This window comes from Lepidochelys kempii, chromosome 1 (assembly GCF_965140285.1).
Source record: "Lepidochelys kempii isolate rLepKem1 chromosome 1, rLepKem1.hap1, whole genome shotgun sequence".
NCBI classification, from domain to species: Eukaryota; Metazoa; Chordata; order Testudines; family Cheloniidae; genus Lepidochelys; species Lepidochelys kempii.
The window spans coordinates 295,634,465-295,661,284 of record NC_136380.1 but is presented as its reverse complement, the minus strand read 5'-3'; the positions used below and the strand labels follow the sequence as shown (position 1 = coordinate 295,661,284).

General features: G+C 43.1%; 1 protein-coding gene and 1 long non-coding RNA gene across 5 annotated transcripts in view; one reads left to right on the top strand and one right to left on the bottom strand.

Annotated features, from left to right (window-relative positions):
• SLC38A2 (solute carrier family 38 member 2) overlaps positions 1 to 11,778 on the bottom strand; it is a 20,782-nt gene extending 9,004 nt beyond the window's left edge. Inside the window, exons 1-8 of one of the 3 annotated variants that reach the window (XM_073327988.2) lie at positions 11,146 to 11,778; positions 9,893 to 10,131; positions 9,463 to 9,544; positions 9,183 to 9,298; positions 4,188 to 4,261; positions 3,991 to 4,083; positions 3,719 to 3,800; positions 1,314 to 1,396 (exon numbers count right to left, since the gene is read on the bottom strand). In XM_073327988.2, the coding sequence (XP_073184089.1) occupies positions 1,314 to 1,396; positions 3,719 to 3,800; positions 3,991 to 4,083; positions 4,188 to 4,261; positions 9,183 to 9,298; positions 9,463 to 9,544; positions 9,893 to 10,005 (643 nt within the window). In that variant the 5' untranslated portion in view covers positions 10,006 to 10,131; positions 11,146 to 11,778. Of the gene's footprint in view, positions 1 to 1,313; positions 1,397 to 3,718; positions 3,801 to 3,990; positions 4,084 to 4,187; positions 4,262 to 9,182; positions 9,299 to 9,462; positions 9,545 to 9,892; positions 10,132 to 10,702; positions 10,821 to 11,145 lie in introns of those variants that run through there. The other 2 variants (XM_073327990.2, XM_073327991.2) reach the window with 2 other exon arrangements.
• A 1,138-nt stretch (positions 11,779 to 12,916) lies between these two features.
• Positions 12,917 to 26,820, top strand: part of LOC140905188 (uncharacterized) — a 94,416-nt gene continuing 80,512 nt past the window's right edge. For both annotated transcript variants that reach the window (XR_012156785.1, XR_012156784.1), the window contains exons 1-2: positions 12,917 to 13,018; positions 15,398 to 15,563. This is a non-coding gene — a long non-coding RNA (uncharacterized LOC140905188). The remainder of the gene's footprint in view (positions 13,019 to 15,397; positions 15,564 to 26,820) is intronic.

The window sequence follows — 26,820 nt, the reverse complement described above, 5'->3', positions numbered from 1 at the left end:
TTAATCGTAGGGATTTGTCCAGTGATGTAATTAATCCATCTCTCCAGGAGGTGGTAACTAGGTCAATGGAAAAATTCTTCTGTCGACCTAGATGCATCTACATTGCGGGGTTAAGTTGACTAACTATGGTGCTCAGGGTGCAAAATTTTTCACAGCCCTGAGCAACATGGCTGGGTCAATCTAATTTTTACATTTAGACCAGGGCTTATTCAAGTAAGTGGAGCAATTCAAGTATGCTAACTGGTGCAGTGAAGACAAGCCCTCAGTCATTAGGGCTCTATGGGGGTATGATTTCTGAAGTACATTAATGTGCTGTGCATTAAATTGGTCTGTGTACACCCTGCCGGTGTGCACCAGAAGTATGCACATGGCCTAATGAATGCAGAGCACATTAGTACTCATTAGAAATCACATCAGCCCACTGTGAAAATAAGCCCTGAGGATCTCCTATAGGTTTATTCACTCAAACCAACCCATCATCTTCCATTTTCTTTAAAAAAAGCCTATATGGATCACTGAAGTACAGCCACTTCTGCTAAGGAACTAGGCAGCCATACAACACAACAGTTTAGGATCCCAAACAAACAAACCAAAAACAAAGAACAACAAAATCCATTACTTCCAATTTAAACTGCAGGGAAAATTTAGTTACCCAAAATGAAATTTGGCCAGGACACAAGAGATAACATCCCCACTCTTGGAAGAGTGCCATGTGGTAACTGATGACCACAAGTGGTCAGGAGCTTCAGTTAATAGATCTAATCCTGTTTCCAATGAAGTCAATGGGAATTTTGATACAGTCTTCAGTGGGAGCAGAAATTGGTCCTGTATTTTATCTGAAAAAATGCCACTTTCAGTTCCACAGTCCTCCACAACATAGGGTGGGTTATTGAGTCAACCACCATGTGGGGTATTCACTCCATATTGATTCAGAGAAAGTATTCCACCAACTGAATCATGAGCATCATGTGCTTTCCTCAAACGTGCCGAACACGTACACTGACCAGGCCAAATCCTGTATAAACAGAGGTCTGACAAGATCACAGTCAAAGGCAGTGGAACTGCAGACTTCCCATCCTGTCCTCACCCACTTTCTTTTCCTCTTACACTCTACAAACACTCTGTAGCCCTCATTTATTTCTTAAAAAAAGAGACATGCTGTTCTTCTCCTCAGGGACTGAGATCATTTGCACAGCATCCACCTGGCAAGAGATCAGTAATGTGGAGGTAGCTCCCATATTTGGGCCTTCCACTTGTTAACAGCAAAATCAACACTTTGTTTCCACATTTACTTTAAATGAATAGTTGCTTACCTAAATTTTTCAGCAGTGACAAAGGAAGAATGAACACTATAGACACCAGCACAACCAAATAGTCACCATTAAGATACCATTCTCTGTAAGAAAAAAAGTTAAATTTATATAAGTAATCAAAGCATTTTACAACAATGGTGCCTAGAGTTTAGTCCTTACATATATTTGTTTCTATAACCTGCTATTGTTTGTAAGTAAGAGATAAAATATCCTGTAACAATACCAAGAATAAAACTATTTTATGCTAAATTTCACAAAACAATGTATTAAAGGGGCTATTGAAGATACTGCCATTTCAAGATGTATTTCAAATATATTTTTTAACCTGATAAATGGGAGAAATAGGTTTACATGCTGAAAATTCTAGCATTCAGATGTACTATTTGAACTGCACTCTTAAGGATAATATCTAAGTCACAAAGGATCATCACACCACGAGTGGGCAGGGGGAAGGAAGAGAAGAACGACCATGCCTCCTAGATCTATGTTAAGGCGATACTCCCATCATCTCCCCTTCTGCAATATCCCTTTCTCTCAGTGTTTTCTGCTAGGATAGGCATACACTTGGTCGTTGAGGGGAGGAAGGGAAAGAGACAGGAGACAGACAACGTATTGGTCAGGTGAATAAAGAGGCTGGTGGAAATAAAAATGCATATTGCTCAAATTCACAAAGGTACTTATGTCCCTGAATCCTAATGAGAGGTAGCTGCCTAAGTATCTTTGTGAATCTGGGCCTTTGTCTCTTTGTTGCTCCCCAGGCCCCAACCCTGAGGCTGTATTATCTTTCTCACCATGCCCCATTTGGGATGGAGATCACCCTTTAAGAGAGGCTTTGAAGGGCTAGGGGAAATCTCTGGTAATGTGGCTCTACTGTATGCCGCCAGGGAGCTGGGGGAAAGCCAGGGAGAGTGCCAGAGCTGCAGCAGAACCACAAGGCCTCTGCATGACTGGCCCTGGCCTTCTGCCTATCACCTGGGACACAGGGAAGATTTCATTCTGTTCCACAGGGGCAAATCTGGCCCATCAAAATTGAAAAAATATCACCACAAGGGAAATTTCAGAGATTTTCTTCCCCTGAATCCCCTCTTGTGTTTCTTTTTTCTTTCCATAGGCGAAAGCAGTGAATCATTTGTCAGGTATATTGGGAGCATCTTCCTCTGAAACACTGGGGAACAAATTCAGTTCTCAGACCAGCGTAAAGCAGATTTTTAACTTCAGTGCAATGAAGTAACAGGGCAAAACTGGTCATGGGTATTCAACTGTGGTAAGACACTGGACTTCTATTCAAATCCTATATTCCTAAGACAATTCATGTAACAGTGTAGCCTTTATCCCACTGTTAATACTGGAAATAGTACTAGCTGATCCATAACAGGAGATATTTTTAAACCAGATGTAATATTATTTGGATGAGCAAAGAAGCCTTGCTGAACAAATACTCTATCTTAAAGACTTTACTGGTTTGAACATTAAGGGCTAAATTCTGAAAACTGGTGTAAATCTGAATTAATTTTAACAGAGTCACTCTGGATTCATACCAATGCAAATGAGAGAAGAATTTGGACACATTTCTTCAGTTACTTTGTTTGAAACTTTTAAAAAAATACACTCTAAATTCTCAAATTAGTGTGATTTAGACATCTGTAAGATAAAGTTAATGTATTGCAACTTGTCTTTTAACAAGAAAATGTTTAAAAAAAAAAAAAAGAGTCAGATATCAAAGGTGTTCAGAGCTTTGCATCAGGATGCATATTATTGCTGGTGATAGCCCATGTGAAGGAAATCATGAGTCTCAAAGTCAAGAAGTTATGGAATTTCTGTGTGGATTAATGGATAATGTGGATGGACAGTTTGGATGTATGCTGTATATCTTAAATCACTACATGCACTGTAATCAATGAGTTGGTGTTTTTAATATTGCCACAGACTTACTGAATATTTGTCCTTAAGCAAGTATTAACTAGAATCACTGTAGAAATGCAGCTTACTCTTAGAGTAAGAATACTTCCCACAATGTTAAAGTTTGAAAACCATCTTATCAGTCTAAGGTTCCTAAAATACATTAGAGGTAACAACTATGACCCTATTTAACTTAATTTCATTATTGAACAATATGTTGACCAGCACATCCATTAGCACTTATTGGAGATTATTTACATATATGTATTCCATTGTATTATAGAAAACAGTTATTTTGCTAACATCTTTACCAGTAGAGGCTAGATCCATGTCAAATGGACCACCCAAGGGGTAGAAAAAAAAGCTTACTGGATCTTACCACCACCTTATCTCTGATTAAGAAGCTACACTAAGATATACCAAAGGAAGTCTTCATATAAAATATATGTTGCCCATTTTTGTTTCTACTATTAGTTTCTCTGATGAGGAGGAGTTCTATCACCTACCCTGTGTTCTCTTCAATGTTCATAAATGACTTGATGACCAATGGCAACTCATATTTCACTATGTAGAGGTAGCTTGACATAGCTGTAGATGAACAACATTATAAATCATTACAAATATAGATGATGGAAAATGACATAAGAGTCACAAAACTTATTTCATAACTTTACTTGACACAATTAATAAAAACATATGTGAAAAAGTCTGAGAATGGAGAGGGAGTATTTACTATTTAACATTACAATCTACAGTACATATTTTTCAAAATCCTCACCTCCAATGTTCTGCATTGTAATTGATCCGGACGCTGCAATTTTTCCAGCCAAACCAAATGCCTTCATTCCTAGCTGTTCATATAACAGAGACCCTACAAACATACAAAATAAATCAATTGAAAATGTGTATTTTACAAAGGAAAGATAATATGAAGTTAGTAATAACTATTTGTACAAGAAGAAGAATTTACCATACCTCCTTCATTGGCAGTCTTTAGGAGAAGATGAACTGAATATAAAGAGAATATTGTCACAACCACCAAGAGAATCCTAGGAGGGGAGGGGAAAAAAAAGCAAAAAACTTTTAGACAGCCTTAATTTATTTAGTTTAGCCATATTAATTAAGTGTACTATTTGAACAGGAAGGATTCAAGATAGAACATAAGAACCAATATCAAAACAGTGAAATGAAAGAATTAAGAAAAATAAGTGTAAATTCCAATGCTAGCTGAGAAAGTCTGAATCAATCAGTGCTTGTTTATGAAAGGACACCATACTTAAATCCACACTGGAAGGTACAGCTACCTATTTACATTATTATTTTGTCAACAGACCCAATTCTCATTTATACTAGATACTGCTGAAATGGGATTAAATAATACTTAAAGTTGACGTAAGGCCCCTTTACACTATTAGAGTGGTGTAGAGAGGTGTAAGTATAAATGAGAATCAGACCCAATATATTTTTGATTGACCCAATAAACACATTATTTTAACAAAAGTATCAAAGAACATTATTTTGTATCACTAACAGCTGTTTTTTTATTTTTACTTTTTCCTCACATTCTTAGGTAATTACATCACAGCTAGTTCATCTCTGAAACACTAGACTTGTGACTGATGTAATTTGTGACTAGGTGAGAAAATCTGCTAAAGTCTGAAACAAGTCACCTTTCAGCTGTATGTGATGTTTTTGTGTAAAGCAAGATACAAAGACAGTTAATTGACTGGTAAAATATGGACTGACAACTAGAAAATGTTAAGAGCTTGTGACTCAGTACGGTGTGTTTTAAAATTCATATACATTGAAATGATCTGAATGCAGGTCAGTTTCCTTTGCTCAACATTTACTGTGGTTTCACCTGTGATTAAACAGACTGTTAATGGCTCCCAGAAGTTGTCTTATTTTCTTATAGCTTCTATTAGAACTACCTATCCTTTATTGAAATGCTTCTTTGTAACCGCTAAAAATTCTCAATGAATCACAACAAATACACCCTTCAGCAGCTGCACTGTTCTTTGCAGTTGAACACCAGTGTCACAAAGCTGTAGTAAATAAAAAAAAAAACCTGTCCCTTCCTACACCAATACAAGCATTCTGCTTTAGAAGAACAGTCTCCAGAGACTATAGCTGCTCAAAAATGTGAAGCTCAGTTTAATGACTCCTCATTCCAAGGTTGTTCTTTTCATTTTCTGTATGGGTTTTAGTGCTTGTCAAAGTAAAAGATGTAGGGACACGAGCTTCAATCAGGCATATTGTTGACAAGTAATACAAGAATCTCCACACAGCTCCATCAAAATATATTGCAGAATACACCGCAAATCATATACAAATACATTTTCATGATTGTGAAAGGTAATCATTAAGTGTTGCACTTATAACTGGACTTCTCTAATTTGTTCACCAGCTAGAAACAGTACTGGAAAGAGCTTACAGATTATAGTGTTTGGTACTACAGAAAATGTTGAAATAGATATCTATTATCTATACTACCTCAGATTTAACTTAGAATGGCCACTTTATCAGAGTGACAAGGTAGTTTAGTCCAGTGTTTCTCAAATGCAGCCACCAGGAGATTTTCTTGAAGCCACAGCCTCCTGGGTGGTGACTGAGGGGTGGGGCTCGGCAAGGCAAAGCAACAAATCAGCATCCCCTCCCCTGGTACCACCAGCAGGGGTTTGGCTCTGCCCCCCACCCTCCGGAGCTGCAAATGCCAGAGGAGCAGGCAGCTGGGTAAGTTCCCCATCTTCTCAGGGGTGGTGGGACTTGGGCTTCCAGTTTCAGCTCTGGGCGGCGAACTGCAGGCTCCAGCTGCGTGACGTCGGGCTCTGTCCCCCATCTGCAGCAGGGCTTCGGGCTCTGGCCCTGGGCTAACTACCCCTCCATTGCTCCTGGCCCACACTGTGTCCTCCAGCTCTGATCCCCAGCTGCAGAGTTTTGGGCCCCCCCTGCCTCCTCCACCAATTTTCCCTACCACCTCCCCATCCAGGGCTTAAATTGTCCCCCAGCTTGCCAGTAAGTCTGCTGTGAAAAGTGGTATTTGTATGTTTGTTTATTTATATCACTTTTCACTTTCTCCCAGCTAGCTAGAAAGTGTACTGCTGTGAAAAGGAATATTAACTAATATCACTTCTCACTGAAGCGGACTTTCTAGCTAGCAAATCAAAACAAAAAAACAAACAAAAGCAACCAAAAGGCAAAACAAACAAACAAACAAAACAAACATCATCAAAGCACCTTATTTGTGTTTCTATTCCATTTAGGTCCAGTAAAGGAGAGACAAAATGCACATTTATTATTGAGTCTGCTAAAAAAAACAAACAACCTCCTCCCCACAACCCTATATAAATAAATTACTATGATTTGGACATGTATATGTGCATATTTATTTGTTTTTCAAGTAATTTAAGAAAAAAATTTCAGAGAGGCCACCAGCAACAGTTGGTGGCCACAATCGGAGGACACCAAAAAAAAATTATTGTAAGAACCCCTGGTTTAGTTTGCATGCTCATTTACTTCCTGGCTTCTATGCTGAAACCACCAAGCACACACTATGAGAACACTTGTCCAGTAGGAACTGAACTGACACCACCAGCTCAGTTCATATAAACCACCTAATAATTATCATGTTAAAAATGTCAAGTCACTACCAGCCTGGGCCAGATGTGAACCAATCAGCTAGACAGTAAAAGCTTTTTATACTGTTATTAATCCTGTGAGCCATGCACTCTCAGTAACATCTTAGCAACTGCAACCTGGGCTCTCTTGCATCTAGACTACTAATCATACTTAATTTTGTGATGTTATGTGAACTAGTGTAGCCTTATTTCAGTAGCAATACATTTGAATACAGAAATCTAGAGATGAAAAAAATTAATGAATTAAACCATTGTGGCACCTATGATTGCTAAATTGCTAGCTATAAGTGTTTTAAAAAATGAACGGATTATAGCATAATGTGCTGAATTATTCAAGTAACTGACTTTAAACTTGCTTCCTCCCACCTATTTTACTTTTTTGTCTACACTAACTCCTAAGAGATGTCACCAGTATAATACATGGTAGGCTATCATAACCACTACAGAACCTCTTTAGAGCATGGAATTGGGATATAAAAGGGGCATGTAAATGCCTCTTTATTATTTTTTACTGTATGGCACTGCTTTGTTAATTTAAAAAAATATTAATATTATGTATAAATAAGAGGGTATATAAATTATAAAAGTTCTTAGCCAAAAATTAAAAAAAAAAAAAAAAAAGAATAAATCATGCCAGGCACTAAACCTCCATGGGTAATTTGTTCCACTACTTAACTATCTGACAATTAGGAAGCTTTTCCTAATGTCTAACCTAAATCTCCCTTGTTGCAATTTAAGCCCATTACTTCTCGTCCTGTCCTCAGTGGATAAGGAGAACAATTTATCAATCTCCTATGTACTTGGAAAAACTGTTATGTTCCCCCTCAGCCTTCTCTTCTCCAGACTAAACAAAACACAATTTTTTCAGTCTTTCCCTTGCAGGTCATGTTTTCTAGACCTTTAATCATCTGTGTTGCTCTTCTCTGGACTTTCTCCAATTTGTCCACATCTTTCCTGAAATGTGATGCTCAGAAGTGGACACAATACTTCAGTTGAGGCCTAATCAGTGTGGAGTAGTGCAGAAGAATTACTTCTTATGTCTTGTTACAACACTTCTGCTAATACATTCCAGAATGATGTTTGCTTTTTCTGGAACACTGTTATACTGTTCACTCATGTTTAGCTTGTAATCCATTATGACCCCCAAATCCCTTTCTGCATTACTCCTTCCTAGGCAGTCGTCATTTCCCATTTTGTATGTGTGCAACTGATTGAAAGTATTCCACTTAAGAAGGAACAATTTGTCCTTGTTGAATTTCAACTTATTTCAGATCATTTCTCTAGTTTGTTAAGATCATTTTGACTTCTAAGCCTATCCTCCAAAGCCCTTGTAAACCCTTCCAGCTTGGTATCGTCCACAGAATTTATAAGTGTACTCTCCATTTCATTTATCCAAATTATTCATGAAGATATTGAATAGAACGGGACTCAGGACAGATCCGTGTGGGACTCCACTCTATATGCCCTTCCAGCCTGACTGTGAACCACTGATAACTCCCTGAATAACATTTTTAAACCAGTTGTGCACCCACCTGGCAATAGGTTCCTCTAGCCCAGTGGTTCTCAAACTTATTTGACTCCCCCCCGCCATCCCTGCTTGTGTCTGTAGTCAGTTGCACACCCACAAGTACATATACCGCCACTCAATTCTGAAAGCAGAGTGGAAAGCGGCAGGCAGCTGCTGGCCAAGCACCCAGCTCTGAAGGCAATGCTGCCGCCAGCAGCAATGCAAAAGTTAGGGTGGCATGGTATGACACTGCCACTTTTACTTTTCCATTGCTGCTGGCAGTGGTGCTGCTTTGAGAGCTGGGCGCTTGGCCAGTAGCCACCGCTCTCTAGCTGCCCAGCTTGGAAGGCAGAGTGGGGAGTGGTGGCTGCTGGCTGGGCGCCCAGCTCTGAAGGCAGCGCAGCCGTCAGTAAGGTAAGGCACACCCAGCCAGCAGCTGCCACTCTTCTAAAGCTTCTCCCTACGCCCCCCCCCACACATTCCATGCCCCCTAGGCTATAATTCTCTAGTTTGCACCTGAGAAGGTCATGTGAGATCATATGAAAGCCTAGTTAAAGTTGAGCTACATCACATTTACTACTTTTGCCTATCCACAAGGCTTGTAACTGTTTCAAAGAAAGATCTCAAGAAGAGTCTGTGTGGCTCAAAAGCTTGTCTCTTTCACCAATGGAAAGGTGGTCCAATAAAAGATATTACCTCACCTACCTTGTCTCTCCAATATCCTGGGATCAACACAGTTACAACTACACTGGCTACCTCTAATATTGTCTATTAACGGATACATGGCAGAAGAGCCTTTTTTTAAATTAACCAAAACATACTTACACAAAAAGAATAATTCCAGTGTTTGCCATGGCATAAGAAAGTCCAAGGATGCCACTACCCATAATAACATTGCTCAGATTAAATGCTGACATTCCAAAGGAAGTAGTACCTGGATGCTGTGTAAGGGAAGGAAAAGCTAATAATTAATAGAGAACCAGTAATTAATTCATGTTTTAGATTTGAATTTAAATGAACATTTTCCACTTTTCAAGGTTAAATATTTGAAAGTAAAGCAATTGTTTAGTGTGCTAATTTTAAAACATCATTAGTGCATACTTACATATTCAATGTCATACTTCTTCTTTCCAAGATTGGATTCAAGCAGAAAATTTTGATTTTCTGGATCCCTGTCTACACAAGATCTGTAAGAAAGAAAAAAAAAAATCTATATTTAATTGTTATAATGAACAAGGTTTTACATTTTGCCTTTAGGAGGTCAGTTGTTCCTGCTTTTTATTCTGTTTCAAAGGGGATCAGAAAACCAGCAGATCATCCAACAAAAACGAACTACACAATCTGTCATCTGCAAAATAAATATAAAATTTTGGATATTCAACTTCCTATATTTGTAATAAATTAAAACATTAAGATCTAGCAAGGCATTTTAAATGAGTACTTTAAAGGTGTGAAGTACATTATGTGTAATAAAGTACTGTACAAATATTAGCAAATGGAAACAAAACTAAGAGCAATGCAAAAATCCCTCTGACCTCGCAGGTGCTTTGGTTGGATATGGATAATTGAAGTCATTGCTGTTGGAACTATAGCTACTGCTGTCTTCGTCTGGAGAGATGTTAAACTTGCTCACTTCTGCTCTGCTCATGATGGGAATTCAATTAGCTTTTCCCAGTATTAGATGAAGTAGGGAATATTTGGCCTGATGACTGCCCCTCGGTGGCAGTCTTCACCGAGCTCGCTCTTTTGTCCTTGGATGCTGGACTTGCCTTGCCTGTGAAGGTAAAAAGGAAACGTCAATACTGCAGTGGTCTATCTAGCGGGTCACGTGAAGAGCTGCTGCTTGCTGCTGCTCTGGGGCTGATTCATCGTCAGCCAGGCGAGTGGAAAAGTACCAGCCAAGGAGGGGCGGAGAGGAAAAGTACAAGATACTGACTACAACGGAGAACAAAGATAAATCTCCAACTACAACACCCAAGCACACGCCTGGAAATGTGATCTGCATAGGAAAGGGTCTGCCAGCGTGTATGTACGTTGGACTTTCTGAGACATGGTCTTTCATGCACACACAAAAGCAAAAGAATGAAATGAAAATCACACTCTCCAGCTGCTAGGAAGACATTTATATCTGAAGATCAAATCCACCCAATTTACATAACTTACATGGAGACCAATCATACTGCAATGTAAAAACTATAATATTCACATTAAGATTTATAACAGAGAAGTACCCACATAGTATACTATAATGAAGAAATATTTGTTATAGTAACAATAAAATATCCCCACGCATAAATATATTTGATCACACACACACGTGTACTACATGTCTGAAAGAGAAATACCTCCAGTCCACCCCTCCTATGCCAGAAAAGAAATCTGATGCAACATCCATGTGCGATTATCACATTCACTTGTGATTAACCTTCCTCTCCAACATTACCATACCGCTCCCCGCTCTCTACTCCCACCCCCCACCGCCCTTCCAGGGACATGGGATCCCTGCAGTTTAAATGGGGGAAAAATGCAAATCAGTCACAAGACTGCACCAGCAGCGTGGGTTGGTTTTTTTTTTTTTTTTTTTTTTTTAACCTTGGAAGGAAGCAGCATCTGTGGCGGGATTTTACGTGAGTCTGACCCACACAGAAAAGCCCGCGTAGGGGGTTTTAATATCGTTTCAGAAACAAAATATTGACCTTAACTAAAGGCACTAATAATCCACTCGGCGTTTTTAGAGCCCAGCCCCCTCGCCCGCACAACCATAGGAGCAATAAGCCCAGTACGTTACCTCGGCGAAGCTGAAAACCGGAGATTTCCCCTCTGATAGCTTCAGAATACCGACGAGATCGTTTTCTAAACTGAGAGTTTTAAAATGTTCTTGAAAGGAAAAAACACAATCCTTAAAGTAGAAAAAATATAAATAAAAGTACCAAAATGTCGTTTAAAAGCCACCGGTACGCGAGGAAAAAAATTCAGGCTCCCCTTCTACTTCAATCTGAGTCAGGGGAAGCGTGGGGCTGTGGCGGGCAGCGCTGCGATCGCGGCCGGGCAGGCGGATATTGCTCCCTCACGGCGTTGCTGTAGGTCTGAAAGCTGCCTCTGCTGCCCCTGCTTTTGAGAGTGGAATGCGGCGGGAAGGGGGGAGGAAAGGGCGAGGCACCTACATACCCAGCAATGTGCCGCCTCTCCTTTGTATACCAACACCAGCCCCGGCTCCTTGCGCTGCCTAGCCACGCCCCGGCTCGTTTCCTCTCTCGCCTTTTTCAGCTCTGTTTAGGATGCCACTCAGACGCTGTTACTTCACTAAGCTCCCTCCTGCATCGACGGGAAATACTACGAGAACATTATTTAGCACTGATGTAACACTGGAGACAATACTGTACTTAACTAAGCCCCCCCCCCTCACCAAACGAGATAATACCACAACTGTGTGTTCACGTATTTCAGAGGATCTCAAAGGGCCTGATATCAGTTTATGAAACCTCACAAAACTGGAGTGAGGTACGCTCCCTTTTAGCGAGAAGGAGAAGAGGTACAGAGAGGTTCAATGAATGCATGCAATAACCACAGTTGTTTCAAGGACATCAGAAACTTTCATTCATTACTAAAGCGTCTGCGGCTTCAACTTCCCCATCTTCAAAATCCTACTTCACAGGGATGGGGTGAGGCTGTTTGTCAAGAACTCCTTGGTGTAAAGAAATTCTCACTTGCCAATTGCAGTTTACCGAATATTTTATTTCAGTACCATGTAAATGGGTGTAGCTGAGACTCCCCTGTCCATCATTGTGAGAGATCCCCAGACTCTCACTGTTTCCAGTCATCCCTTCTTTAGTGTTTATATCATGTTACAATGATGCAAAGGTTACGGAGGTGAAAGCTGATCAGCCCCACGGACCTACTGCTGTCATTTATTATTTGTAATGTATGATGTGGTCCACGCACAATCGCACATATAAGTCCAGATGGTAGAGCGAGTGGAAAAGGCACCCTTAGGCCTGCGTCAATGGAGTATTTTCTCAGCCCTTCGCCTGGAGCCTCACACTTTTTAAAGGGCGAGGGCAGGAAGGGGGACACAACTCCCTTATCCTCAGCCAATGTCCTACTATTTCCCCCAGTGATAGTTGGAGGATTTTGCTCTCTCTACGATTTAGGAGGGGTGACGGTCAGTACTAAGCATTACCGCCTCTCCAGGGAGGGCTGGGGGGCATGGATTTTATACCATGGCTCGTCTCCCCCCTGTGGGAAGTTGCTGGGGGGGATTTCGCTACCTTTCCCCCATGCAGGGATGTAGGCAAATGTTCCACGGTATTTCACACGCTCCCCACCTTTACCGAGGGGCCTTGGAAGGGAGGGGCGGGAGATTTGCGGGGGTCCCCCCCCGTCCCCGTGAGTTGCGGGGTTGGTACCTTTGGAAAGGGGGGCGCATTCTGTTGTTAGTGAAACGTGCGCTTCTCCCGGGAGGGGTCCCTCCCTCGCACTGCCCCAGCCGCAGCCCGCTGCCCGCCCTGAAGCCCTCCAATTGCTTCCTGCCGGCGGCCGTGCGCGTAGGCCGGAGCTGGAGGGGGTGGGTGCGCGCATGTTGCGGAGCGGGCGGCCCGGTGCGGTGTTCGTGTGCAGCCTGATGGAGCCCCCTGCTGTGGCCTCTCTAGGGAGGGGCGCAGGTGCGTGTGCGGAGGGTCTGTGGGGTGGAGAGCCGGGGGTGGGTGTGTGTGTAATGCGCTGGCCGGGCTCGCTGCGTGCGTCCGATCTGTGCGGCCACTGCCCGGGCTGTGTTGCCCCCCCCCCCGCTTCCCTTGTCACGGTTGCAATGGGGACTCCCCCCGGCGGGCGCCACGCCCAGCGGCCCGGAACTCAGCGCACACCTGGCCCCACGCGGGCCGGGACTGAGGGGGGGGCCCGATCTCTGCCCCCAGGGGCACGGGGCGCACGGATTTAAAAGGGGCAACCGCTAAATTCAGGGGCGCTGCTCTTCCGTGGCCGCCCGCGCCCCACCGTGGCTGAGGGGCTCTCCCCGGCGGGACGGCGCGAGCAGCTCGGGCAGTCGGCGCCTCGAGACCCGGCGCCAGGCTCCGGGCCTCAGCCCGGCGGCGCGAGCCGACCGCTCGCTTCCAACCTGCCCGCGCAGAGGCGCCGAAAGTTCTAGAGCAGGCAGAGGCGGGGGTTGAAGAGGAGGAAGAGGGCGGGGCCTTTCTGTCAGAGCGCGGGGCAAAGATTCTAAAAATTTTCCATAGCTGCAGTAACTGAGATAAGAGACGTTCGCTGGCTCCGCCTCCCCGGCTGTGTGACGCGCGTTAGTCAGTTCCCCTTTCCCCCGCTACGGGGGGAGCCGCCAATCAGCGCCAGGGCCCGGCAGGCAGGAGCCTGCGCGAGCAGCCGTCCCCGGCGGCCCCTCACGCGCTGTTCACGTGCCCGCGCTGCCAGGGCCGGCCCCCCGCCCGTGCTGCCTTGTCCCTTCCCTCTGTTCGGGTCTGAACCAGGGCAAGGGGTGCACGGGCTGCGGGTACAGACCCGCACACGGTGCCGCTGGCTGGGGGATAGCCTGGTGACCCAGTGCTGGGGCCAGGGGTGCGCAGCAGGTTTGCCAGCAGCCTCCCGGAGCTGCCCTGTTTGTATGTTGGCAAGGAACGGAAGGAAGGCACCAAATGGTGGCTGGGGAGAGATCAGGGGGCGATCTGCTGACACTCTTCTTACAAGGTTTGGTGCTAGCCATGGGCACTGGCCCAGCTCGGCCACCACAGCCCTTTAAAACCACATGTGAGTTCGGTTGTCAAATGTGGCCCTCAGGCAAATGAGGCTGGGAAGTTTGGCGCCTTGGAAAGAGATGCTCAGTGCCCAGCAAAGGGCTGATCAAGGCAAATGTGCCACAGGCAGGGTGGCCACTAACACATCCCCAGAATACGGGACCTGGACATTTCAGGGCTTCCAGGAACGATCTGACCCTGCCGGTGTGTCCTCGCATCTGTGACTTTTCCCATCAGCATGACTCTGCCGCTCGTGATGTAACTGTGCCACTGCTGACATGATCTGACCCCTGCTGGTGTGACCCCTGCCTCTGCCAGCATGATGGCACAGGGGAAGTCATGCTGGTGAGGCGTGGAGTGATGTGCTCTTCAAAATGCTGTCTGCTGTGCATGATACCAGTCAAAACCATGTCCCATTTTGTCTCTGTACTGGACAGAGGGCAAACGATAGAAAAACAGCACTGTCCAGCTGAATGGCCTGCATACCCACAAGTGTTCACATGGGTTACCTGTCTGCATCCGAAAGTGGGATTTGTTCTTTAGGTATTCAATATAAAATAAAACCTGTGATTTGATGTATTTTAAAGTTATGTGAAGGGTGCTTGTAGCATGTGAGTAAGCAGCCTTAATGCTTGTATAAATCCTGATAAATAAATATATCTGTGACGAGGGGAACTGCCAACTGTTGTGCTGAGACTACTTCTAACCCTTTTTCCCTGCCAGCTTGGGACTCCAGAACCTTGCCAGTTTGAGTCAGATACGCTAGCCTATAACAAACACGGACCCAGGTCTGAACCACGTCCCTCAACAGCTGCAGGCTTAACTGAAAACAGCTTAAGAAGTGTTCCTGTCTTTAACACTCAGATGCCCAGCTCCCAATGGGGTTCAAACCCCAAATAAATCCTTTTTACCCTGTATTAAAGCTTATACAGGGTAAACTCATAAATTGTTCACCCTCTATAACACTGATAGATATGCACAGCTGTTTGCCCCCCCTTCCCCGCCCCTCACCCCCAAGCATTAATACATACTCTGGGTTAATTAATAAGTAAAAAATGATTTTATTAAATACAAAAAGTAGGATTTAAGTGGTTCCAATTAATAACGGACAGAACAAAGTAAATTACCAAACAAAATAAAATAAAACATGCAAGTCTAAACCTAATACAGTAATAAAGTGATTACAGATGAAATCTCACCGTCAGAGATGTTCTAGTAAGCTTCTTTTATAGACTAGTCTCCTTCTAGTCTGGGTCCAGTGATCACTCACACCCAAGTGGTTACTGTCCTTTGTTCCAGTTTCTTTCAGGTATCCTTTGGGGCTGGAGAAGGTATCTCTTGAGCCAGCTGAAGACAAAATGGAGGGGTCTTCCAGGGGTTTAAATAGACTGTCTCTTGTGGGTGGACACCCCTCCCTCCCCCTGTGTAGAATCCAGCTACAAAATGGAATTTTGGAGCCATATGGGTAAGTCACATGTCCATGCATGACTCAGAACTTACAGGTAGCAGCCATTGTTCACATGCTACCTTGAACGTCCTCAGGTAGACTTCTTATGTGGATTGGAGTTTTCCAAGATCTGTTGTCTGTTAAGTGTTTCTTGATTGGGCACTTAACTTGCAAATTCATTTTTAAAGAAGCTGACCAAATGCCTTACTAAGGCTACTTAAACTCAAACAAGTACACAGCTAATATTCATAACTTTGAGTACAAAAATTATACATGCATACAAATAGGATGAATATATTCAGTAGATCATAACTTTTGCAGAGATATGTTACATGGCCTATCTAGCATAAAACATATTCCAGTTATGTCATATTTACTTTCATAAGCATATTTCCATACAGCATTATGGGGTGCAATGTCACAACATCATAAAAACTACTTTGCAAAATCAGCAACCACCTGAAGAATTTGGCAAGTGCAGAACCCTTCCTGTAATGTACTAGAAAAAAACCCTTGTTTTAAAAATATATGTGATTTAGAAGGGTCTGGATTCATACTGATTCTTCTTGATATATTTAAAAAACAAAACAAAACATTTTTAATACAATTGTCTATTGCACATATTCAGCACAGTGACTTATTTTATAGCTTTGTAACTAAACATTGTAAGTTATATGCATAGTAACATTGTAAAAGTTACTTCTATCCACTTGGTTTTAAAATGTAACTTCATACATTTCCCAAAGGGCCTATAAAAGAAATATATTGTGTCAAAGCAGTTTGTATAAGCAGCTCCATATATTAACTGTATCAGTGCATAAGAGTAATATGAAAATCCTTTAAACACATAATGCAGATCAGGTGAAATCCTACATGCTGCTGAGGGGCTGTGGAAGGCTATAGAATAGAATCAGAAATGTCAGCCCTGAAAGGACCTTGAGAGTTCCAGTCTATGCAGAAAGAAAAGGAGTACTTGTGGCACCTTAGAGGCTAACCAATTTATTTGAGCATGAGCTTTCGTGAGCTACAGCTCACTTCATCGGATGCATACTGTGGAAACTGCAGCAGACTTTATATACACACAGAGATCATAAAACAATACCTCCTCCCACCCCACTGTCCTGCTGGTAATAGCTTATCTAAAGTGATCATCAAGTTGGGCCATTTCCAGCACAAATCCAGGTTTTCTCACCCTCCACCCCCCCACACACAAACTCACTCTCCTGCTGGTAATAGCCCATCCAAAGTGACAACTCTCTACACAATGTGCATGATAATCAAGGTGGGCCATTTCCTGCACAAATCCAGGTTCTCTCACCCCCTCACCCCCCTCCAAAAAACACACACACAAACTCACTATCCTGCTGGTAATAGCTCATCCAAAGTGACCACTCTCCCTACAATGTGCATGATAATCAAGGTGGGCCATTTCCAGCACAAATCCAGGTTTTCTCACCCCCCCACCCCCATACACACACAAACTCACTCTCCTGCTGGTAATAGCTCTTGGGAGACAGGCCAGTCCTTGCCTACAGACAGCCCCGCAACCTGAAGCAAATACTCACCAACAACCACATACCACACATCAGAACCACTAACCCAGGAACTTATCCTTGCCACAAAGCCCGTTGCCAACTGTGCCCACATATCTATTCAGGGGACACCATCACAGGGCCTAATAACATCAGCCACACTATCAGAGGCTCGTTCACCTGCACATCCACCAATGTGATATATGCCATCATGTGCCAGCAATGCCCCTCTGCCATTTACATTGGTCAAACTGGACAGTCTCTACGTAAAAGAATAAATGGACACAAATCAGATGTCAAGAATTATAACATTCATAAACCAGTCGGAGAACACTTCAATCTCTCTGGTCATGCAATCACAGACATGAAGGTCGCTATCTTAAAACAAAAAACCTTCAAATTCAGACTCCAGCGAGAAACTGCTGAATTGGAATTCATTTGCAAATTGGATACTATTAATTTAGGCTTAAATAGAGACTGGGAGTGGCTAAGTCATTATGCAAGGTAGCCTATTTCCCCTTGTTTTTTCCTACCCCCCCCCCCCCCGACGTTCTGGTTAAACTTGGATTTAAACTTGGACAGTGGTCAGTTTGGATGAGCTATTGCCAGCAGGAGAGTGAGTTTGTGTGTGTGTGTGTGTCCCTGGAAAAAAAAAAGGGGGTGGGGGAAAGGGGTGGGGTGGGGTGAGAAAGCCTGGATTTGTGCTGGACATGGCCCACTTTGATTACCATGCACATTGTAGGGAGAGTGGTCACTTTGGATGAGCTATTACCAGCAGGATAGTGAGTTTGTGTGTGTGTTTTTTGGAGGGGGGTGAGGGGGTGAGAGAACCTGGATTTGTGCAGGAAATGGCCCACCTTGATTATCATGCACATTGTGTAGAGAGTTGTCACTTTGGATGGGCTATTACCAGCAGGAGAGTGAGTTTGTGTGTGGGGGGGTGGAGGGTGAGAAAACCTGGATTTGTGCTGGAAATGGCCCAATTTGATGATCACTTTAGATAAGCTATTACCAGCAGGACAGTGGGGTGGGAGGAGGTATTATTTTATGATCTCTGTGTGTATATAAAGTCTGCTGCAGTTTCCACGGTATGCATCCGATGAAGTGAGCTATAGCTCACGAAAGCTCATGCTCAAATAAATTGCTTAGTCTCTAAGGTGCCACAAGTACTGCTTTTCTTTTTGCGAGTATGGACTAACACGGCTGTTACTCTGAAGCCTATGCAGAGTAACAGCAGTGGGCTGGGAGGCAAAGAAGTCATGCAGGAAAACTCTGTAATGCCTTGCATCTAATGGAGCCAAGCTAGTTGTCCAGGCTCCAGTCCATGGTATCACAAAAGAAGGATGAGGTGTGTGTGGGTGAACAAAACATCTGGGTTTATGGGTCTGAAAACTATTTAAACCCACTGGTCCACAAAGATGTATATAGGGCTGAGGTTTCCATACTTTCTTTGCTGGAGTTTCATGCATTATTCTTACCTCACACAGACAGACTGTGGCAGGCTATTATGGGATCTTATCCTGTACTCCTTTCTCAAGTAAAACTCCACTGAAGCCAACAGGAATTGTAGTGCACATATTAAAAGTATCATTCAAAATCTTGTTTAATTCTCAAATATATATTCCTGGATTTATCCTACCCTAGTTTTAGCTTTCCAATATTATCACCACAAAATCATTATGTTAAAAAACAACAACTTTTTAAACAAAATTAAATTAAAATTTTAAATATATTAAAATTTAGACTTATACCAAAAGGAGGTAGGAATTCTGACCTTTGCTTTTTAAGCCATACAGTTGTGCCATTGTATTTGAGTTCACTCAGAACAGTGGATTCTGCATTTAATATATACAACAATACCCACCCACAAAAATGAGTCAGCCTTAAAAGGGCACTGCCAAATACCATGAAAAAGATTTTCACTTTATGTTTTTCACTCTATAACATTCTCTTAAGAGGTTTAAAAATAGTATTTCTCTCCATTAATCTTGACCTTTTCCACTCAGCAAATATTGATTTTTCCCCTGTGTTGTATGAAATTAACATCAGTTTTTTGTTTATCTTTTTGCTCTGTGATAATGTAGTACAATTTGGGGAATAGTATTTGTTAGCTCAAGCTCCCTCCACTGTCGCAACCCTCTCCCCCTTCTCTCCCCACTGATTTTTATTGTCTAGCTCCTTCAGGGATCAGAGCTATAATTTTTGTTCTTGTAAATTTTGCTGGTGATGGAAAATCAATTTTAAAATAGATATTTAGAATCTCAAAGATGTTTGTCACACAGTTACGTCATTGTTTGTGTATAAACATAATTTATGATGTCAACAAAGCCCTCAGTCCACTTCAGATCTGGAAAAGGTCACTTACATTTTTGTGGGCCCCACAAAAATAGCATAAATGGAAGAGTGGCTCAGAGGGCCAGTACTAGGCCGCACAATGGTGTTATATTCACAAGGGAGAGAAACTGTGGCAATTGGCAAATGCCTCCATACTAGTCCCACGAGGGTCAGTGTGAAGAACAATGATGGGGACAGAGGAGGAGCCATGGGATGTGTATTTACATTAATCCAATGGCCTGAATGCACCATGGCATCTTTGGCCAGGATACTGCACATCAGGCAAAACCTTCATAACTTTTGTCAGTAGAGGGTAGACAGGGTTACCCAGAATCATAGTGGAAACAAAGACTCCATTCATGTTCATATTATTTCGTGGGAACAATGTACCTGTCTGCACACTCTTGAACAATCCTGAATTACTTTACAGGTGTGTCTAACATGTGTATCTTTGAATTTCTCCCAGTGGTCTACCACGGTCTGCATCATGAGGGAGCAATGGGCCAGATCCTCAGATATATTTAGGTACCTAATTCCCATTGAAATTAGTGGGAGTTAGGCATCTAAATACCTCAGAGGACCTGGGCCAACAGCTCTTTCTGTTGATATAAGCATTTGCTCCTTGGTGAGTGGTGGGGATGGAGATATGGGCACATAAGAGTTATCTATGGCTCTGGCACAATTTGGGAAACCTCAGCTGTTCAGAACCTGCAGTTATCTCAAGGATTATTACCCACCTTTAACACATATGCAGGCAGCACAGCAGTTATTGGCTTACAAACAACTATTACTAGAGTGCCTATGGTGGACCCGCCAACTGTAATCTGGCTCCCAACAGACCTTTAACTTTCAGGTAGGGCCAGTTTCCGAAGGACAATGGGCATATACTTCTGGAGTGGTATCGCCTTTCTAAACCTTGTGTTATGATATTCAGAGCTAGGATGAGATCCTCACGCAGTACCAGAAAAGTAGCCTTCCTCATCCTGAAGTTCTCAGTCCATTGCTGTCCATCCCATGTCTCCATAGCACTCTGCCTTTAGGGGCTGGGTCTAGATCTGCCACTAGAAAGGGTGCTCTTCATCCATCATGAGAGATGGCATCCACTAGCTCTACTAAAAATAGAAAGGCCTCTCCTGAAGCTCTGTCTGAAGCTGGTGTGCGTCAGATCATCATCAAATCACAGCACTGTTGGGAGGGGGTGGTGAATTGTGGAAGTCTGAGGTTTGGAACTTTACTTCCATAATTTCTAATGGAAGAGGGGCGGACAGTTTCTTCCAAAATGTCCAATGCAATGAGCAGTTTGCAGCAGTGCTGGGAACCATGGGATGCATGCCCAGAAGTTACTGTGTCCAACACACTTGATGGCAGTGACAATGTAGATTTGTTTGTGTGTGTGTGTGGGGCAGGGGGACAGCAACCTCGCTACACGTTAATGTGTGTTTTAAGTGTAGATGCACTTTTATTAGCTTGCATCAGGATAAATTAATTGACATAGGTTCAACTAATGTAAGTCTGTAGCACAGAGATACTCCAGGTGGGTCAGAGAGGCAGCACATACACTGGAGAAATGACTATATGGCTGCAATGCATTCTTGCTCTCGTCATAGGGTGTATGACTATGTGCATGAGAATTTCACCTCCTTAGCTCACCCACAACTCACAGTCCAGTTACTTGTTAAAAAATAGAGGCATGTATCTTAAAGCTAAATAGGTATCTTCTGTTCTTACAACTGCATCTTCTTGAGCACATTTACTTTGTAAGAAATTATAAGAAATTAAGTTAGGATGCATTTTCACCAGGCTATAACCACCAGTGTTGAGTTAGGTGAAAGTTTGGTCCTAAATACATTCAGAGTATCTCTTTTACCCAGAATTCTCCTGCTTTTGATGGCTTACTTAGATTTTTAATTTTAATTTTACTCTTTCCTATAATTAATTTAACTTTTTCTTTGAGAATTTCTTTGTGAACTCCCCTCTGTTCTCCATATATTGGCGCTTCAAGTGTTTAAACCACTATAACTAAAACATTAATTTTCTATAATTAATTTTAAAACTATGATGGAAAACCTTTAATATAGACGATATTTAAAAGCCTGTTTTTGCCACTCGTATTTGACTACTAATAGGACTATTCAAGTTATATGGTTAAGGGTTGCAAAGTCAGTCCCAAATTTTGTATTCTTTGCAAAAACATGTCACAATAGAAAGGGCATGGATGAATATTTTTAAAAGGTTCCAATTCTGCAAATATTTGTGCATGTGGTTAACTTAATGCATGTGAGTAGTTCTATGTATGAAAAGTTACTGAGATGCCTAAGTGTTTGTAGTATCAGGTCATATATGTATTATAGCCAGTCAACTACTGAATGTAAAACTTCATTTTCATCAATAGTTGATCCATTTTAATATCAGGTCTATTTTTTATTTTTTTAAGAATAGAGGTCGACACTAAGGTCCTATATACAGTGATAGTAGACAGACCTTTTCTTCCTTAATGAATGATTTGGTTTGTTTGTTATTTTCTCCCTTAATTCTTATGTATAAATGAACATACTTTAGCTCTCAGTGAAGACATTTTCCCTGCAATATTTATGGCAACACACTGGGGATTTTGCATGAGCAAGGACTGGTGGACTCCAAACCTGAGCATTGTAAGAATTCTTTGGTGGATAAAACACTTATACATTTTTGTTTTAGTTTAGAAAATTTAAATTTGAAAATGCTTATTTTAATTTAAAACATTATGTAGAAATGCATTTAAACACTTCGTATGTAGTGGGAAATGCCTTCTACCAAGTGAGTTTTCATATTCTTCAGCTGAGCAAAATGGACACAGTTTTCATTGAGTTACAACAGTTCTTGTGGACAAACTCCTGGCGGAAGTTAGGGATGTCTAGCTGTTTCAGTTCGTATTGCCTTCTATATACAATAAATAGTTTTAAATTAGACAAGAGTATGAAGCAAATTTATTTTTTATGGACTATATACTGATTCAGCACAATGGGAAGGATATTGTTCTATTTATTTAAATATTGCAGAATCTCTAGGATCAGCAAGGATCGATTACGTGAACTACCCGTTCTGTTCTTCTCTTTTTATGAGTCATACTTTTACTGAATTTATCTGAAAATGCTGTGTCATGCATAGGTTGCATAACTGCTACTCCACATTCTGACCCAGAATTCATTGACTGCCTCTAGTCCATACTAGGGAGGCAATCTGCACTCCTTATTCAGGTAACCAATGCATGACACAGTGGTTCGAGATATGTTTAGAAAAAGTAATGTACATAGAAGAACAAAAGTGTGTTTGTATGGGCATATAAAGTAACCCAGTCCTATCTACAGTAGAACATTAATTGGCGTTAACAATTGTTCAATATTTAAATAAACATAATATAATCATGTTCCTGTTGTGCTGAATTAGCAGTTTAACCATACAGTTATTCAGTGGGAGTTTTGCTGAATATATATGGAATATTAGATCCCAGAAGACTGCATGTAACTCTTCTTTAGCTGTGGTTTCTAAACAGAGTTGGACATACACACACAAGTAGAGTGCCTAAATCTCAGTCTATATAAGGGGTGCGCAAACTTTTTGGCCCGAGGGCCACATCGGGATTGCGAAACTGTGTAGAGGGCCAGGTAAGGAAGGCTGTGCTTCCCCAAACAGCCTGGGCCCCGCCCCCTATCCACCCCCTCCCACTTCCCGCCTCCTGCCTGCCCCCCTCAGAACTCCCGACGCATCCAACCCCCCAGCTCCTTGTCCCCTGACCACCCCCTCCCAGGACCCCCGCCCCTGGGACCCCAACCCTTATCAAACCCCCCCTGCTCCCTGTCCCCTGACTGCCCCACCTCCTATTCACACCCCCGTCCCCTGACAGGCCCCCCAGGACTCCCACTCGTATCCAACCCCCCACTGCTCCCTGTCCCTGACTGCCCCCCAGGACTTCCTGCTCTTTATCCAACCCTCCTGCTCCCCACCCCCTTACCATGCCGCTCAGAGCAGCAGGAGTTTGCAGCCCGCCGCCTGGCTGGAGCCAGCCATGCCGCCACACTGCCCACCTGGAGCGGCGGGCCAGAACGCGGTGTGGCGAGCTGAGGCTGTGTGAGAGGGGGGAAAGCGGGGGAGGGGCCGGGGGCTAGCCTCCCCGGTTGGGAGCTCAAGGGCTGGGCAGGACGGTCCTGCGGGCTGGATGTGGCCCACGGGCCGTAGTTTGCCCACCTCTCGTCTATATGATCCATATGAGCTATAGTTTATGATACCAATCTATAATCTATATTTAGTAGTTTATGAGGCTACAAGATGCTGTGAACATTGCCGTCTTTTTCACAGAATGTGACAGGTTTTATCATGGAACTGTAAACCCGTAAAAAGTATAATATCATAGAATCATAGAATCATAGAATATCAGGGTTGGAAGGGACCCCAGAAGGTCATCTAGTCCAACCCCCTGCTCAAAGCAGGACCAATTCCCAGTTAAATCATCCCAGCCAGGGCTTTGTCAAGCCTGACCTTAAAAACCTCTAAGGAAGGAGATTCTACCACCTCCCGAGGTAACGCATTCCAGTGTTTCACCACCCTCTTAGTGAAAAAGTTTTTCCTAATATCCAATCTAAACCTCCCCCACTGCAACTTGAGACCATTACTCCTCGTTCTGTCATCTGCTACCATTGAGAACAGTCTAGAGCCATCCTCTTTGGAACCCCCTTTCAGGTAGTTGAAAGCAGCTATCAAATCCCCCCTCATTCTTCTCTTCTGCAGGCTAAACAATCCCAGCTCCCTCAGCCTCTCCTCATAACTCATGTGTTCCAGTCCCCTAATCATTTTTGTTGCCCTTCGCTGGACTCTCTCCAATTTATCCACATCCTTCTTGAAGTGTGGGGCCCAAAACTGGACACAGTACTCCAGATGAGGCCTCACCAATGTCGAATAGAGGGGAACGATCACGTCCCTCGATCTGCTCGCTATGCCCCTACTTATACATCCCAAAATGCCATTGGCCTTCTTGGCAACAAGGGCACACTGCTGACTCATATCCAGCTTCTCGTCCACTGTCACCCCTAGGTCCTTTTCCGCAGAACTGCTGCCTAGCCATTCGGTCCCTAGTCTGTAGCTGTGCATTGGGTTCTTCCGTCCTAAGTGCAGGACCCTGCACTTATCCTTATTGAACCTCATCAGATTCCTTTTGGCCCAAACTTCCAATTGGTCTAGGTCCTTCTGTATCCTATCCCTCCCCTCCAGCATATCTACCACTCCTCCCAGTTTAGTATCATCCGCAAATTTGCTGAGAGTGCAATCCACACCATCCTCCAGATCATTTATGAAGATATTGAATAAAACCGGCCCCAGGACCGACCCTTGGGGCACTCCACTTGATACCGGCTGCCAACTAGACATGGAGCCATTGATCACTACCCGTTGAGCCCGACAATTTAGCCAGCTTTCTACCCACCTTATAGTGCATTCATCCAGCCCATACTTCCTTAACTTGCTGACAAGAATACTATGGGAGACCGTGTCAAAAGCTTTGCTAAAGTCAAGAAACAATACATCCACTGCTTTCCCTTCATCCACAGAACCAGTAATCTCATTATAAAAGGCGATTAGATTAGTCAGGCATGACCTTCCCTTGGTGAATCCATGCTGGCTGTTCCTGATCACTTTCCTCTCATGCAAGTGCTTCAGGATTGATTCTTTGAGGACCTGCTCCATGATTTTTCCAGGGACTGAGGTGAGGCTGACTGGCCTGTAGTTCCCAGGATCTTCCTTCTTCCCTTTTTAAAAGATTGGCACTACATTAGCCTTTTTCCAGTCATCCGGGACTCCCCCGGTTCGCCATGAGTTTTCAAAGATAATGGCCAGTGGCTCTGCAATCACAGCCGCCAATTCCTTCAGCACTCTCGGATGCAACTCGTCCGGCCCCATGGACTTGTGCACGTCCAGCTTTTCTAAATAGTCCCTAACCGCCTCTATCTCCACAGAGGGCTGGCCATCTCTTCCGCATTTTGTGATGCCCAGCGCAGCAGTCTGGGAGCTGACCTTGTTAGTGAAAACAGAGGCAAAAAAAGCATTGAGTACATTAGCTTTTTCCACATCCTCTGTCACTAGGTTGCCTCCCTCATTCAGTAAGGGGCCCACACATTCCTTGGCTTTCTTCTTGTTGCCAACATACCTGAAGAAACCCTTCTTGTTACTCTTGACATCTCTGGCTAGCTGCAGCTCCAGGTGCGATTTGGCCCTCCTGATAACATTCCTACATGCCCGAGCAATATTTTTATACTCTTCCCTGGTCATATGTCCAACCTTCCACTTCTTGTAAGCTTCTTTTTTATGTTTAAGATCCGCTAGGATTTCACCATTAAGCCAAGCTGGTCGCCTGCCATATTTACTATTCTTTCGACTCATCGGGATGGTTTGTCCCTGTAACCTCAACAGGGATTCCTTGAAATACAGCCAGCTCTCCTGGACTCCTTTCCCCTTCAAGTTAGTCCCCCAGGGGATCCTGGCCATCCGTTCCCTGAAGGAGTCGAAGTCTGCTTTCCTGAAGTCCAGGGTCCATATCCTGCTGCTTACCTTTCTTCCCTGCGTCAGGATCCTGAACTCAACCAACTCATGGTCACTGCCTCCCAGATTCCCATCCACTTTTATGTAATATGTTACACTTTGTTTAGGTGTCTGTTTTCTTCATGCAGTAGGTATGTGTAACCCTATCACTGAGAATCACATCCAGCTTATAACTGTTAAGGGTTTTACTCTAACTTCATTAGGATGAACAAGCATATTTTCATTTGGGATTTATCTTGCTCCCATTGAAGTCAGTGGGAAGTTTTGTCATTGACTTCAGTGGGAACAGGATTGGGCCATTTGTGTTGTTAATGACTGTCTGGTACACAATTCCTGTGAGATCCTTGTTTGATTTATAATAATTATGTTATGAGCTCTAAGGGCTTTTGATTCCCACACATTTTACCTAGTCAGCATGGGGAGCAAAATGGGCATGGGGAGCACCTTATTCCCAGTCTTACAAAGACTTACTCATATGTTTAACTTTACACATCTGAGTAGTCCTATAAACTTCAATGGGTCTCCTCTCACTTTCTGAGAGTACTAAAGTTTTTGCAGACTAGTGCATTAGATGGGCCTCCAGATTAGGAAGGTATGGGCTTTTCTTCACCAGCAAATTAGGTCATGTTTTAACGTGACCTTGAGGAGTTGTGTTAACTAACACAATGTTAAACACAATTCAGCAGTCTGTGTTTGCAGGGGCAACATGTTTAACTTCAGAAACATGGTTTAATTGGAACCATAGAAGTAACTTGTCCTTGTCTACTCTGAGTGCAAAGTTATGTTTAACGTCTTGTTAGTTTCAGAACTCCTCAGGGTCAAGTTCTAATGTGACCTATTTT